Source organism: Euleptes europaea, unplaced genomic scaffold (assembly GCF_029931775.1).
Source record: "Euleptes europaea isolate rEulEur1 unplaced genomic scaffold, rEulEur1.hap1 H_7, whole genome shotgun sequence".
In the NCBI taxonomy this organism is placed as follows: domain Eukaryota; kingdom Metazoa; phylum Chordata; class Lepidosauria; order Squamata; family Sphaerodactylidae; genus Euleptes; species Euleptes europaea.
The window spans coordinates 21,335-37,720 of record NW_026612055.1 but is presented as its reverse complement, the minus strand read 5'-3'; the positions used below and the strand labels follow the sequence as shown (position 1 = coordinate 37,720).

The window sequence follows — 16,386 nt, the reverse complement described above, 5'->3', positions numbered from 1 at the left end:
TGTCTTGTGAGCATTTCTGAAGCTTAATCTCCACCTTGTCTTGTCTTACAGTCAGAGAGGTAATTGAATCTCTTAAGGCAGAGATGGCCACTGTATTTTGGCACAGTTCCCCTTTTATAGCTGTCACCTCTTGAAGTGTTTTTGCCATCATTTCATGAAGAGAACTGAGAGTGTCCTCCATTTTTGGCTTTGGTCCCATTTTGGCTGTAACAGAAGTAACCATTAAGGAGGGTGAAGTCACTGGTGTTAAATTTATGTTTGGGACTGAAGTTCTCCTTGTTTGTTGAGAAGACTGCTGTATTTGCAATTGTTTGGAGTCCTTAAGATACTCTTTAGAGTGCTTTTCTTTCTTATCTTTATCTCCCATTAGTCCTAGGTTGGCTGCAATTTGTAATCCACAAAGAGGGGTGTGTGGCTTTCACTGTTCAATACATCAACTTAGAAATCTGTGTTAAAACCTGGAACTTGATTTATATTCCAGACCTTAGAGAGTGATTCTTGATAATCACTTTATTCAAAATTTATTTCATGCCAACTATTTCCCAGCTCACAGAACCTTTTATGAGTGATTTCAGTAGTTGGCACAGCTGGATTTTAAACTGCGCAATGGCTGGCAAAAAGCCAAGTTTCAGTTCAGATCCTGTTAGTAGAGTTATAGCAAGTCAAAAGGATGCTTTCCCCCTCCCAATAAATGACTGTTGGACACCTCAGTTGTGAAATTTAGTAAGATTCACTAGATTGAAGTTACTTGATGTGATTAAATCAGAGAATCCCCGCTGCTTGTCCCGGCTGCCGGTAGAAGAAAATGGCGCCCGCTTCTCAGCTGCTCTCCGTCCGAGCGGTCTCCGACGATTTCTCAGCAGGGACCGCTACTAGGACGGCCCGCTCGCCTGCGCCTGAATCAGCATCCCCTCTTTTCCCGAGGGGTGCCGCTTGCCTGGAGGGGGGGCAGGTTTTTTTGCCCCCCAGCAACCCTTAGCCGGAGCGCGATCCGACGCGTGTCCACGGCGGTTCCTCTCTGACCCGGAAGTTCAAGCCAGCAGTTTTCAAGGTTACATAACTTTATCATAAGAGCAACATCTTTGCAGCCAGTGGTATAACTGAACCACAACTGTGATGAATGTATCAACCTTTATAGGGAGAGGGTCTTATGCGCCCTTCAGAAAGGCCATGATGAACAGAGAGGCAAATCCTATCAGGTGATGCACAGTAAAGCAAAAGAAAATAGAAAGTCCAGAATATTAACTTAGACTTTCAGGGGCCTCTTTCTTCCTCGTGTTGTTCTTCAGTTCTTCCTCTTGTGCTTGAAAGGAATGGAGGCTGGAGGAGACCCAGGGGTGGGGGAGGGGGGGAGTCTATGCACAGTTCTCCCTGAGAAAAAGCCTTTTATTCCTTATAAAGTGAAATGTGTTACTTTGTCTTTCAGAAATGAGATACAATTTAAAAAGGGGAATGTCTCCCTTTTACTCCAGTCAGTTTTGGTGATTGGGAGCCCGGAGAGGCCTCATTGATGCTCCTGGTGTGGAGAAACGGTCTTAAGAAGAAGAGAGCTTGAGGTGGGCTTTTGAATTCACCCAAAAGAAGGGCAGGAGGGTCTCTCCAGAGAAGGAGGCTCCGGAGAACTCGTGGATCAGGGCTCCTCGGTCAGCGTCGAAAAAGGCCACTCGGCCCCCAGCGTAGTTCAGGCAGACTCGAATCCTCTTGGGCTCCCTGGTCAGGGACAGGGGATGGTATTGTCCTTTTATGGAAGCCCTGTAGTGCCCACACCACTTCCCCACAGCCCAGATCCCTCTCTCGGGACCAAAGGTGATCCTTCCCTTCCTCCTCACAGACTCTCTGGCCACCCCCACAGCCCATCTTTCCTCACTTCCCACAAGGACTTCCCAGAAATGGCGGCCTGCTGTGAATCTCTCACAGCCCAGCACAGCAGTATATGTGGAAAATCTCTCAGGATCGTCCAGCAGAGCTTGAGCTTTTTCTCCATCTCTCACGCTTTTCCAGTTCTCAGACAGGAGGAGTCCGGGATGGGCCGTGTCTGGATCCAGAGTCACACATGCTGTTGGGGGGGAAACGAGGAGACAAGAGAAGCGTTTTCAGCTGGGAGATTTCTCCCTCTGGCCTTTTCTGCGTCCTCCTCCTGTTCCCACCTCTTCACAACCCCCTCCTGGATTTCACAGACTCTCCTGCCTTCTCCTGAGCTGCTAAACAGCAGAGCAGACTTCCTCTGAGCTTCCAGAGAAAGCAGATAAAATCAACAATAAAAACCCAAAAGAACACAAATACCACATCGTATCCCAAGCAGGGGACCTTGAGAGAGAAGAGAACCATGGATAATCCAGTCACCGAATTTCCCCCCATAAGAAATCACACGACAGAGCATTTACACAAACACCCAAATCACATGAAAATGAGCAGAGGCACAGAATGGGTTGAACGGGTCATGGCTCTCAGTCCTGATACCAGACACATCTTAAAACAGGCAATACCACTGAATTTGGCTTTAATTGACTCTGAACAAAAGAGAGACTAGAAGGGAGTTGCCATTGCTTTCAGCCTGCCAGGGAGATGTGTGTCTCAGCTGGCATTTGGGACAATTTTGGATGGACTTGAAGTAGTTTATGTATTTTAGTGAAATAACAAAGATTGGACTGAATGCAGCTTCTCAGGGAATGTCCTGTAAGGTACTATTACAACAGCAGTAAAGTGGAGCTGATGTCCTGCACCCCTCAGCGGATGCCTGCGAGATCAGACCCTCACTCCACAGCCTGCACAATCTGCCTTTCACTCTTCTGTCTTTTTAAAGGTTGCAACAGCCAGCCTGATGAAGACCTCTGGTGTGCTTGAAAGATTTCACAATGTTCTATGACAATTTTAAAAATAAATAATGAGGTTTTGTATGGACCTCTATGGCTGTACATTTTTTTCCTGTAACCCAAGAATATTTCTGCTCAACCCAACCTTCAATTATTTGTTCTAAAAATGATTACCCCTCTTCTGCTGTCATTCAAGGTGTCTCCCAGAACACCTTGAACCAAAAAAACCTCCCTAATGGTTTCTGTTCTTCACAGAAAAGGGAACTGGGGCGAAGGAAGACAGAGCAGGATTTAGATTCCCTTGAAATTCTCTACGTCTTCTAGAGAGACCCAGGTGCTTCAGCGGTGGTTTCCACACAGGGAGGGGCTTGTGCAGTTTCCTTGTTGCTGGTGAAGCTACTGATAAAGCGCAGCAACAAGAATAGGACTTCTGTATGGCAGGTTCCCCCTCCCACTTCCCCTGCTCCAGTCCCCCAGCAGCGCCCACCCCCCTCCATTGGGCCATATCATTATATTGATGCCTTTCCTTGTATATTGTCACAACAGAAAGGTCTAGAGACTTATTTTTTCATGAAGGCTGGTAATTCTGAGAATCAGATATACGTATTGGTAAAACATTATATCTATGTAATGATAATACCATTTCCTATATTTAAAAAACTAAAAATCCCCCCAGAGGTGAGGGAAGGAAATGATCACCACAAGGAAAGCATCAGGGAAATGGCTGCTTACATAGGTGGGAAAATCTGGATTTTCTTAACCACATAGTAGACATCCAAGCTTTACCGCAATCCAGGTTTGAGAAAGATCAGAGAAAACCTGGGAAATCCCAGCAGGCGCACAAATGTGGTTAGGAAGCAGGGGGGGGGGGAACCACTTCCCCAAAAGGATGAACCCAGGGCTAATAACCTGTGAGAAGATGGCCAGGATCAAGCTAGAATTTACAGAAATATCCTTGGTATTGGATTCATGTCCCCTCCCTGCTCCTGTGGAAGCACTTACTGACAGCTCTGCAAAAACTAAGCTCTCTTATGGTATCCTCAGTGGCAGTTTAAAAAGAGCTGCAATATTACCAATTGGAAGTCCTTCTGCACTGGAGTTACCATCACAGAGCTATCAAACTTCAAGCATGACCTACCTGGGCTGGAAAAATGGATGCCTCAATAGTCACCTTTGGCAGAAGAATACAAAGACTTTAATTCTGGAACTCAGCTAAGAAACAAACATCCTTAGGCATCAAGAACGGGTTTCCTTGCCTCACATATATTTTGCAGAGCCTTGAAAATGCTATTCTGATGCTTGCAAGTTTGGCAGCACCAAAGGGTAAAAACTTTTTAAAGCAGAGGTAACTTTACAGTGAGGTAGAACTTTGCTGCCTTGAACGCACACATACATCCAATATCCAGGAGTTACCTCTCCAAAAACCAGTTCTGCAACATTACTAAAAGCTTTGGGAAAGGACTGATATGTTTCAATATACCCCCATTCTGTTTGAAAACCTATTTATATAAACAGACAATAACTGACCAACAGCAGCCAATAATTGACCCTATGCAGAAGGGAGCAAAATGGATCTAAGCCAGCATTCGTCCTGCAAACATCTCCTTTCTTTCTGAATTCGCTCTAAAATATACTCAGAAGAAAGCCTCCTCCTGCCCAGAAGTGTGCATCTGAGTGACAGCTGGGGAGGCGGAAGAGCTGAAGAGGAGGCTTGTGAGTGACAGGCACGTAGTTCCACTTCTTCTCCCAAACATCAAATACAAATTATGTGTGAATAAGTGGAAAACAACACCAGGGCACGCTGGACTTCTGCCTTTATACACTGCCATTCCACAAACCAGTGGATCCAATACACAATTTATAGCACCTTGAAAATGAGGGAAACCTGAAAAGCAGGTAGAGAAATCCACTGAGAGAAATGGGATTCCCAACCTGGTCTGGGTCTCTCATGGGCAGGATTCTGAAAGGTCCTCAAGGGCCTCCCGTCATTTCAACATGGCGTCAGGTAGGTGAAAGGAGGCAGTTCATCCCCTCAAGAGTCCACCTTCTCTTTCACCCTGACAGACCTCCTCAGAACAAGAAGGAACTGGCCGTGGCAGGGAGGGAGAAATGTTGAGGAACAAAACAAGAGCGTCCAGTAATGATATCTCTGGAAAAACACCAAGTAGAAGAACACATATTGTAAGGTGAAGCTTTTTAGTTAAGAAATAATTGATCGGTGTATGAAGAAACATTTACCTTTCTGCAAGTAAAATCCAGAATCCAGAGTGTCTGAAGAAGCAAAAGAAATGAATGTGAGCAGCAGATCCTTGTACCTATCACCAATCTTGTGACAAAAACATCAGTTAATAATATGGCCTCTTTTTCTCTCAGGGAGGGAAGGTGCCATGGTATAGCCCCACCGCATCAGATATCAAAAGCTAACCAGGGTTGGTACTTGGTTGGGAGATCAAAGATTCTGCAATGGGAAAAGAAATCTCTGCTTCTCACTTGCCTTGAATATTTCTTTCTGGGGTCTGCATAAGTTGGTTGTGACTTGATGGCACACGCGTACATATTTCTTCTAAGTTTTGGCTGAAAGGTTAAGTAACACCTACTTCTGGGGGGTGGATTCCAAATTTTATTTGTGTGGAAATATTCACATTTCTTTTTACTAATCACTTTGAGTGACTGGAGATTCACTTCACAGAAAGCATGCTAAGGACTGAGGCCCAAGGGTCCACTCCAGCTAAACTTAGGATCCTTCCAAAAAGAGGTTCTGCAGTTGTATCGACTGACAACCTCTCGCCCATGTCTGAAATGCTAACGACAGCCCCTTCAGACTCCCAATGGGTAAGATGAAGTTCTTTTAATAATAAGGTCAAGACCTTTTCTTTGCCAAAGCCTTATCTCTCCAGCCTTTGGTTCTTTCCCAGGAAAGTTGCATTCACAACATGCACAGCTCCTCTCACCTGTACTGTAAAGTGAAATTTATTTTGGAAAAAATAAAGAAAATGCTCTGAATTTATAACATGCAATTAAAACCATCCTACTCTCTAAAAGAGCAAAAAGACCAGCTGTTGCCAGGATGAGGCTAATGCCTTAAAAAGACCTCCCCCACCAATCAAGATCAAACACTTAATCACTCTCCACAGAGCAACCTTCAGTCTTAAAGCCAGACACCTGATGATTCCATACAGCAGTGCCATCCTAAGCAGACTTACCCCCTTCTAACTCTGCTGATTTAAATTGGCTTAGGAGGGTGTAAATCTGCTTGAGACAGCGCTATCAGTTTCCCTGAGACTATTCTGTGGGCTCAGCTACTACATGCTCAAGCAAACACTCACACTCAGTCAAAGAGACAAGTTTCGATAGGTCCAATTTGGCCACAGACAAGCTGCAATGAGAAAGGGGGTAGGTATTCCTGAAAGGGATGGGGTGGGTCTCTCCATTAAATGAGGATGCCCTGAAGGGCAGTTTCCTTCCCTTCCCTTTCATTTTAGGTGCTCATTCCACAACTACCAACCAGTTTGCCAGTCCACAGACACAAATGACTAGAGAAAAGCAACAGAAAATAATTTTGAGAAAATCCACACAATGCAATTTAGAACGAAAGTTGCAGGAGAAATCTGAACAGAAAACTTTCCACGGTGAATTACCTAATTCGTACACACACTCCTCCTATTCCTGTGTCTTTTAATGATATAAGCCAGGGGTCCCCAACATGGCACCCACCAATCCCTTTATTGGTGTCTGTCAAGTATTTAATGAAAAGGCCAACTCGAGGTGGCACTTTTGCCAAGCAAGGCTTCTGATTGGCTGGTTAGCTTTTTTAAAATATTGTTTTAACAGCTTCTGCCACCAACAGCAGAAGAATCTTCTCTGTGTGACTGAAGGTAAGCTGCAGCAGCCATTTTGTGGCTGGCTCCACTTCCAGTGGAAGCTAATTTGTGGCTGCGCCCACCATGCTGTGTCTGAATTCCAAAGGGGACCATGGGCTTAAAATGGTTGGGGACCCCAATATAAGCAGCCTAAAAGACATCTAGCCCAAGCTAACATTCATTCTGAAATCCCTGCAGGGTTTCTTCATTACCTTCGAATTGCTTCTTGATGCTCTCCAAAAAGAGATTTAGATCAGACAAGTCCCAGATGCACCACTTCTGTGCAAGAGGAAAAGCCACTGGATCCTCAAACTCCTCCTTTTCTTCATACCTTGAGAAAAATCATGTCAAGATACCATCCACCCAATTCACAATCTCTCCCCGCCCCAGGCAGATCAAAGAAACAGAGGAAGGCTCCACTTCAAACATTTTCTTTGTTTATAATGATGATTCTGTGAACTGGAAGTATTTGTCTATGTGAGCATAAGAAAAATATGCATAAAAATAACAAAAGGAATTTTTGTGGCTGCGTGTTGAAATACTGTGTGATAACAGGAGATTTAGTCAGCTATTATATGCAACACGCCCTTGCTTAATAAGATTACAAGGCTGTCAGATTAGTTTGACAAGTGCAGGTTAGATCAGATGGATCTAGTAATGATGCATTCAGCCTGGAAAGTCCCTTGAGAGCTAGAGGGAGCTGGCCTGATCCGGTTATGACCAGGTGGCTGATGCAATACAGGAGCCATGTCAGGATGACTAAGCATAAATAAAGTCCTTGTTGCAGCCTGCACTTTATTGCTTTTAAATTAAAAGCCAAATATTAGTGCAACATATCATTATAATGCTACAACACTAGAACAATCTAGCCATGGCCCTTTTCTTTAAAGCTTGAGAAAAGCCCTCCGATGGGGGCGGGGGATGCTGGGCCCACAGGGGCTGAGAGGAGAAGAGCCAAACTCTGTCACCTTTCAGCCCTTTAAAGGGCTTTCCCCCTTTTCCCTGCAGCGTTGTAATATGGCTCAGCAGGGAAAGGTGGGGTCTGGGCACAAATGCCATCGCAACTGCTCATAAGTGACAGGTTGGCCTCAGCAGCAGGCACAGCAGTGCCACTAACGGGTGTGTGGATGCTATTCCCCTACCACTGGTTGCTGCCGTTGTGTGTGTGCATTCATTTTTGTGCACCAAACTGCACGCAACAAGTATGAGCTACGTTCACCTCAATATACACATCCTCCTTTTAAATCTGGCTGTGAAAAGCTCATCTTTGGGAGAATTTGCAAGGAGGGGCTGTTTTAAACCCTCTCTCTCACACACAGTTTAGCCGATAAAATGTCTTCCAAGATTCCAGTTCGGGGTCCTTCTAAGGAGGAGACCCGGGCCTGATTGCCATCTGTCTCCTTCTTGGAATGATCCAGAGATCTCTGCTAACTGTTTGTATGTCCAATGTATGTAAGCTTGTTAATTGTTATATTCAGTTACGTATTGTTGTTTCCTTTGCCTTATATTTCTTGTAAGCTTAATAAATGTCTGGTTCACTATCATAACGTTGTGTTCTATGTAAAAGTTTTCTAATTATCGAAAGGTGCCTTGTGTGCACGGTCTGTGTTATCTTTATCTTTCCCTGGTCATTGCTTTGGTGAGTAAGTGGGCAGGAAGTCCAAATACAACGAACCAAAGGGAGGAGGGGGGAAATTCTCCCCCCCCCCACCTCAGTTGGAAAATTCTCACATCACCCTGGTGGTCCCTTCCAACTCTATGATTCTATGATCTTCCCTGTGTGACTGAAGACAAGTTGCAGCAGTCATTTTGTGGCTGGCTTCACTTCCAGTGGCATCTATTTTGTGGCTGCGCCCACCATGCTGTGTCTCAATTCCAAAGGTGGCCCCAAGCTCAAAAAGGTTGGGGATCCCAATATAAGCAGCCTAAAACACATCTGTCCCAAGCTAATGTCCAGTCTGAAATCCCTGCAGCGTTTCTTCATTACCTTTGAATTGCTTCTTGATACCCTCCAAAAATAGATTTAGATCGGAGAAGTCCCAGATGCGCCACTTCTGTGCAAGGGGAAAAGCCACTGGATCCTCAAACACCTCCCTTTTTTTGTACCTTGAGAAAAATCATGTAAAAATACCATCCATCCAATTCTCAATCCCACTACACCCCAGGCAGATCTGAGAAACAGAAGAAGGAATCGGCAGAAAGCCGAGAGACAGAGGCTGAATGTAGAGCAAGATGGGGGCTCTTTGGAGGGCAACGTCCACCTCACTATAGCTCCTCAGACCACAAAGCCACAAAGCAGCTGAGGGGAATGGTTAATAAAAAATGAAATAGAGCTTGTTTGGGCTCAGAACACCACTACAGGAAGAGCTCCTGTCAACGCCCCAGCCACTTTCCTGTGCTGAAATTGTGCGGTGGGGGGGAGCCCTTCCTCCCCCACAGAGGCATTTCAAGGCCCTACAGGCTCTGCTTCATTCCCTAAAGTTGTTGTGTGGCTTAGGGGAACCCAGACCCGACTCTGAAAAAAGCAAACATCAAGTTGGGCCTTCAGAACACCAACCCCCACAACCCCTGCCCAGATCTGCCTTGCAAATGCCCAGTCGAGGAAAAAGAAAGCTGGGGCGGTTAGAGCTCTGGAGTTTAGGGTTAGAGTTGGGGGAGGGATTGTGGCTCAGGGGAAGAGCATCTGCTTGACGTGCAAAAGGTCTTGGGTTCAATCCCTGGCATCTCCAGGTCAACGGATCAGGTACTAGGTGGGGTGAAAGACCTCTACCAGAGACCCTGGAGAGCCACTGCCGCTCTGAGCAGAAAGTACTAACTCTGACGGACCAATGGTCTGATTCAGTATTCAGCAGCTTCCGGTGTCCTGTGACTGTCGGACCCTGGTTCAATCCCACATGCAGCCATGTGGCTCACTGGGTGACCTTAAACCAGTCCCTCTTTTTCTCAGACAGGGATGTTGTGAGGAGAAAAAGGAGGGCAGAATTAGGTTCAGTGTCTTCCCGCCTTTTTCTCCCTCTCCCGTAATACCTGAACTCAGTAGCACTCAGTGAAAGTGTTGAGAAATAGGTTCGGCAGAGACAAAAAGGACAAACTTCTTTACTCACAGCCACAGAAAGCCAACCTCTGAATAACGCTGCTAGGAGGCAGAAGCAGGGGAGGGCCTCGGCCTCTGTGCTGTGTTTGTTGGCCATCCAGGGGCATCCCTTGGCCACTGTGTGAAACAGGATGCTGAACTAAATGGACCACTGGTCTCATCCACCTGGCTCTACTTATGTTCTCAAGAGTGAGGCTGAGAGCTGGTGGAAGGAAACGGGTCACATGGCATCACCATACCCGGAAGTGTGCTTCCTTCTGTTCCTTTTAATAATTTGCCCCTGGTGAGAGGCGTGGAAACTTCGAGCCCAATAATATCACATGACAATTATTCTTCCTCTGAAACTACCTGGGGAGACTTAAAGCAGAGGTGCGAATTTTCTGATCACTAGCTGTGTGTTCCCCTTTATGGGTTGCTCAGCATGACAAATTTTTTATTTCGGAAGCCCTGTTGCTACCAGGGCTGCCAGTGTGGAAACAGCCAAGAAGTAATCGGAGTAGGAGCAGTACATTTAAGTGCTATGTGGTTGCAGGAATACTTATGGAAACACGGCACACAAACACACCAACCCCTGCTTCCTCATGTGTCGTCTCACCCAACCCTCCAGAGTACATCAGATTTGGCCGGGTTGTCATCACCGTATTCACCTCTCAAGTGCCCCCATAGCCAGCTCTGATGCCAACCAAGGCATTATACGGGCCAAATAAAGTTTCCAAACTGCCATTTTGTGGAGCGAATTTAGCTGAGGAGACTCAAACCCTGAATTTCTGGAGTTTTTTTTTTTTAAATGTAGCTTTGGTAGCAGCTGCCTCTCACAACACAAGGATCTTCACTGAGTGACTGAAGGTAAGCAGTAACAGCCATTTGGTGGCTGGCTCCACCTCCTGTGGCAGCCATTTTGTGCCAGCCATTCTGCGCCCACCACACCAGGGTGGAATCCCAAAGGTGCCTGCAGCCTCAAAAAGGTTGGGGACCCCTCTTCCAGAGATTTTTCAGCTAGGTGTCAATCCAGACCCACCCCCCCAATACTACTTCATGATTTCCTGTTGATGAGACTCTGTGTTTAAGCTGCTTGCCACTGACGGATGGATGGAGATCCACGATCTCAATTGCACCCGACTTGGGCCTCAGCCACCATCCTGAAGGACCATGTTCTTCACAAGATACCCAGAGCCCTCCCAAAGTTAAGGAGGTTAATGAGCAAGAACCACTTACCTCTGCAAGGTGCATCTGGCATCCTAAAGAAAAATGGCAGAGAGAGAGAAAGAAGAGGAAACTCAATGGTTGCTAAAAGGCCACACCAGGAAGACCCCTTCAGACCCTGGGAGATTCTGCACTCTGGCCCTTCTCCTGTGTTCAGCTAGGAGACCCCCCAGCTCAAAGGCTGGGGGGCATCTCCATAAAGTGGGATAAGATCCTTGTGAGGTTAATATTAGAAGACAAAGTGGAGCCATTTCAGAGGAGAGTTAGTGATCTTCTTTGACGATTCCACAGTGGCTACTTTCCCAAAAGGATTTTTCCTCACATGGAAGGCAGGAAGCCCTCCAAGAAGCTTCTGTGGCCACCTGTGGATGCTGAGACATTCACAGCAATTCACTTGCATCAGCCCCGCATCGCTGTTATTTCCTTTCTTGTCACTGGAGAGCATTTCCCAGGCTTTAAAAAAAAAAAAAGCTAAATTCCAGTAGCATTGTAACTACATGGTGGTCCCCAGCTTTCATTTTCTTGTAAATAAAGTCCTTGTTGCAGCCATTGTCCTTTCCTTTAAAGCCTGAGAAAAGCCCTCAGATGGGGGGGAGGGGATGGTGGCCACAGGGACTGAGAGGAGAAGAACTAAACTCTGTCACCTTTCAGCACTTTAAAAGGCTTCCCCCCTTTTCCCTGCAGCACAGCAACACGACTCAGCCAGGAAAGAGGGGTCTGGGCACAAAGGCCGTCACAACTGCACATAAGTGACGGGTTGGCAGTAGCAGGCACAGCAGTGCCAGCAACGGGTGTGCGGATGCCATTCCTCTACCATTTGTTGCTGCTTTTGTGTGCGTGCATTCATTTTTATGCACCAATCTTCAAGCAACAAGTATGAGCTACATTCACCCCAACATGCACATCCTCCTTTTAAATCTTGCTGTAAATATCTTGCCTATGACCCTCGTTTCTGGTGGTTGGTATGACTTGAATGTAGTTCCCCAGACACACAAAAACGCGGCATTTCCAGGGGGTGGAATTTGCATGGCTGCTTGATAGTTTCTTGCAGCCTGCTCCTGGCTGGAGATGTAATGAGGCAGAGGGGAAAGCAGCCCATGCACGGAGATTAAAACTTGCTAGAAACACAAACGGGGCTTGTTTGCTTCCTGCCTAAGAGAAGGAGGCACAGAAAGAGTTTGGAGGCAGCCTCCTCCCAAAGGGGAGCCTGGGCTGTTCCTGCCACTCTCTTACCTGCAGGAGTTCACTGGCCGGCTGCTGACTCTTCTCCTCCATCTCCTGGATGAGGTTGTCCAGAGAGGAAAGAGCCTCAGAGAGTTTGACCAGGTGCTGGACCCTGTTTCTTGCCACCTCCTTCTCCACCTCTTCCATCTGGGCCAGAAGAAGTTTCTCTTGTTCCTCCAGAAATGAGTGTAGTTGCCTGAACTTGGCTACCGTCTCTTGCTTCTCTCCTGTGGTTTGCTTCTGAGATATAAAGAAAAGGAAATCAGGTCAACATAACAAACACAGCTGGTCTTTGCAGTGGAAGATCGACTTTAGGAGATTACTATCAGAAGGGCACTTTGGCCTTTCACAGAGATCTCCTCAACATTTGGCAGGGAAAAGGAAAGATTCCCATGGACCCATGCTGAGGGCCAAAGTACATCTCACTCCAACTACTGGGGAGGTTCTTTCAGCCACAGAGGACGATGTCTGCAGCAGAGAGTAGAAGGGACTTCTTGAGTCCATTTGTTTCCCCCAAAAAAGACATTCCATATGCTGACCCCCCACTTCCCAAAAGGTGAAAATATATGATGTTTGAGTAGAAATACCACTGCGGAGAAAAGAACTGAGAAGCCCCTTCCCCTCCCTTGGTCTCCCTGGCTGCATTTTGGGCAAGAAAAAACCGCAGGAGAAAAGATCAACACGCTACTGAGTATTCCAAGTACTTTCCCACTTAGAATGGCTGAACAATCCTTGGCCCAGTTCGTGATTGTTGGAGCACTTATCAGCACTTCTACCCAGCATTTCTTGGTGGGGGGGGGGGGAGAACCCTCATCTCTTTTCAGGGACTTCTCCTGGCTTGCATTGTTGGTGGATGCACACAAATGGAGAATCAACACATAGGTTTATTGCCCAGGATTTACCCCAAAGCACAGAGCACCTTGGAGAGTCAACTGATTCTGCTCTAAACAAAAACACTCAATAACAAAACAAAACGTTCTAGATCTGGATGAACAACCAGGGGCAGCCAACTCACAGGGCAGCCCTAGGTGATTGCCTAGGGCGTCAGAGGGCAGTGAGTGGCAGGGGCACCATGGGTGTGCAGTTCTGCACCATCCTTAGCCCCACTGCCTGGGTACAACTCTGCTTAGAATTGCAGTGTTAAGTCTACCTTTGGAGTCCTGGTCTGCTTGAATACTGACCATCTGTGCACGGAATTTCCAAACTGTTTCTTCTGATACCCACCAAGAATGCAAAGGTGCAAAGAAATTTGTGGCATGGAGATGTACTCCATGCTTCACCCTCCTGCCCACCAGTCCACCCCACGCCCTACCTCAGGAGAGTTTTTTGCATTAAAAATATTCAGTCAGTATAAATACACCCAGGAGCGAGAATTTTTGTTAAATGACAAAAGCTCATTTGAGGGGGGAGGGTGAGAATGGAAGGCAGGAAAGTAAATGGCACTGGATTTGGGATGGTGGAGGAAATGCATACCTTCCATTCCACACTTTCCCAAACTCTCTCTGGCTATGTTATGTCAAGAAAGAGCACACGAAAGCAGGAAAACTCTGTGTGGAAGTAACCACAACTGGGGGTTGGGAAAGGATTTCTTATGGTGCCACAATGCAGTGGAAGGGCCATGGCTCAGTGGGAGAGCATCCACTTGGCATGCAGAAGGTCCCAGGTTTACTCTCCAGCATCTCCAGTTGAAATCAACAGGCAGCAGTTGACCTCCACCTGAGTCCCTGGAGAGCTGCTGCCAGTCAAGAGTGGACCTGGACAGACCAAGGGTCTGACTCAGAATAAGGCAGCTTCATGCGTAGCCCTCCCCCCCCCAAACCTGATTGAAACTGTTACCTCACAGCTACTGTTTGCAAGTGGGGGACACAGACAGGTACCAAACCTGCACATATTCTCCCCCCGCCCCAGGCAACTCAAGGGCAGCAATTGAACGTGAGAAAGCCGTGGTGGGCGGTGGTTAAAACTGGGGGTCAGGCGGCTGCCTCCCTCATAGCTCAGCCATGCAACCAGCTGACCACACGTCAACACAGCCAGACAGGAAGTGAGTCAGTCTCTCTACTTTATCATATCACCCCACTTTAGCCTCAGCAGGGGGGAAGACAGCGATGCCCTTAGGGGGCACCAAGCCAGAAAGGAGGCAGCAAAGAGGTGTTTGGGCCCAGAGGCTGAGGAAGAAACTGGAAGCAGTTTTTCCACAAAGAGACCAAGGAGAAGGGAAGGATCCACGGATCTTCCCCACCAGCCTCCACCTTGTTGATTTCCCACCTTGTACTCCTGGGAGGCCTCCTCAAGAGGAAGGGTTTCATGATTTCTGTGCTCCTTGGATCGGTCACAGACCACACAGATGAGGGCTTCATCGTCCTTGCAGAAGAGCTTCAGCGGCTCCTGGTGCTTCTGGCAAACTCTCCCTCTTCCAGCAGCCACGGTTGCCTGATGCCCAAAACAAAGAAACAGAGATCTGCAGCCACGACAAGAGCCCCAACAGCAGCACCACCATGGAGGGCTGGTCAAGACCTTTTCGGTTTCCACCTTAAGTTGTGTTCCCTTAATCTGAGTTTATTATCCAGGTGTCCTGCTTTGACTCCCCACCCCTCTTCACTGGAGTAAACCCTACTTGTAAATTAACTTCTGTTTGTAAATGGTTAACGGTGATTGGAGGGTCTGGGAATTGTTGCCTTTTTCGCCTCCTGGCCATCCCCTAAGAGAGGAAGTGGAGGCCAGTGGGCTGGAGGGCCCCCCCCCCCCGTTTCTTTTTTATCATACACTCTCTCCACTAATCAACCAGGTCCCATATTGTCTCCCCTCAGCTGGGGTTGGTGAAAGAAACTGGGGTTACACAAGATTTTATTAAGCCTCAAATTCATTTGGAAGTCAATGAATGAATGAATCACAACTCCTGGTTCCAGGTAAACCCCATTCTCCCTGCACCTGCTTTGAGCTTCCATGAGCAGCATTCCAGAGAAGCCCCCTAACACCCCACTCCTTTCTTGAAAAGTGCACTCCCGGGGGGTTATTATGACAAGCCTCCAAAGGTGGATCCAAATGTTGTGGGGAAGGAAAGGTGATTGTAAGCTAGTTTGATTCTCCCTTAAGTGGTAGAGAAAGTTGGCGTGTAAAAACCAACTCTTCTTCCTCCTCAAGCGCCTTTTTTATCCGTTTATTACTTGCTGCTGCTTTGCGAGCCAATTTGTGATGGGGGGGATAATATAATATTGTATCAATTTTATATGATATTATATTAATAGTGACAGGCCAGCAAGCGGCCACGACCACAAGCGTGAGAGAGCTTTGCGCCAGTGTGAAATGTTCAAAGCCACACAACAAGGATGCAAGAAAGCCTCCCTCCACCCATTTCTCACTTACCCTGTTTTCCAGGAAAGCCTCCTCCAGAGGAACCACCTGGTGGTCTTGGTGCTCCTCGGATCTGCCGCAGACCCCGCAGAGGAGGGCGACGTCCTCCTTGCAGAAAAACTTCAGGAGCTCTTGGTGCTTCTCGCAGACGCCCCTCTTCCCTTCTCCCCCCTTCCCACCTGCCTCCTTTCCCTCCTGAAGGGTGAATTTTTTGGCTATTTGGACAAAGTTGGCCAGATGCTTGTTTGGCCGGAGGCTCCCCTCCTGCATTCTCCCTCTGCATTGGGGGCAGGAAGCCTCTGCCCTAGACGCCCCCCAGCTGCGGGTCAGGCAGGCGCGGCAGAAGTTGTGGCCGCACTCCGCAATGGTCACCGGGTCCCTGAAGAAGTCCAGGCAGACGGAGCAAGAGGCTTCCTCGCACAGCTCCTGCAGGAGACCCCCGGCCGCCATGGCTCCCGGGAGGGAGGGAGGGAGGAAGAGGAGGGGAACTGGTTTGGTTTCCGCGCGTTTCGGAGCAGCGACGGGGCGGGCCCCCTCCTGCAAATCACTCTCAGGTGCGGAAACATCGGCCAGAAGGTGGCGCTGTCCCTCCCCAAACAGCCCTCCTCTGTGCATGGGCGTGAGAGCTGGACGAGGAAGAGAGCCGATTCCTTTGAAGTGCGGTGTTGGAGGAGAGTGTTACGTATACCCTGGACCGCCAAAAAGACAAACCAGTGGGTTTTAGATCAAATCAAGCCCGAACTGACCCTAGAAGCTCAAATGACTAAACTGAGGCTGTCGTACTTTGGACATATGATGAGAAGACAAGAGTCACTGGAAAAGACAATCATGCCAGCTAGGG

The 16,386-nt window shown here is 47.6% G+C and overlaps 1 protein-coding gene across 1 annotated transcript; it reads right to left on the bottom strand.

Moving 5' to 3' along the window:
* Window positions 1–1,535: 1,535 nt before the first annotated feature.
* On the bottom strand, window positions 1,536–15,995 carry LOC130493048 (zinc finger protein RFP-like). The gene is made up of 7 exons (XM_056866826.1): window positions 15,725–15,995; window positions 14,460–14,602; window positions 12,204–12,434; window positions 10,983–11,005; window positions 6,886–7,004; window positions 5,052–5,084; window positions 1,536–2,056 (listed from the first exon to the last, which is right to left on the bottom strand). Exons 1-7 carry the CDS (start codon window positions 15,993–15,995, stop codon window positions 1,536–1,538), a joined length of 1,341 nt encoding a protein of 446 aa, XP_056722804.1.
* Window positions 15,996–16,386: the final 391 nt, after the last annotated feature.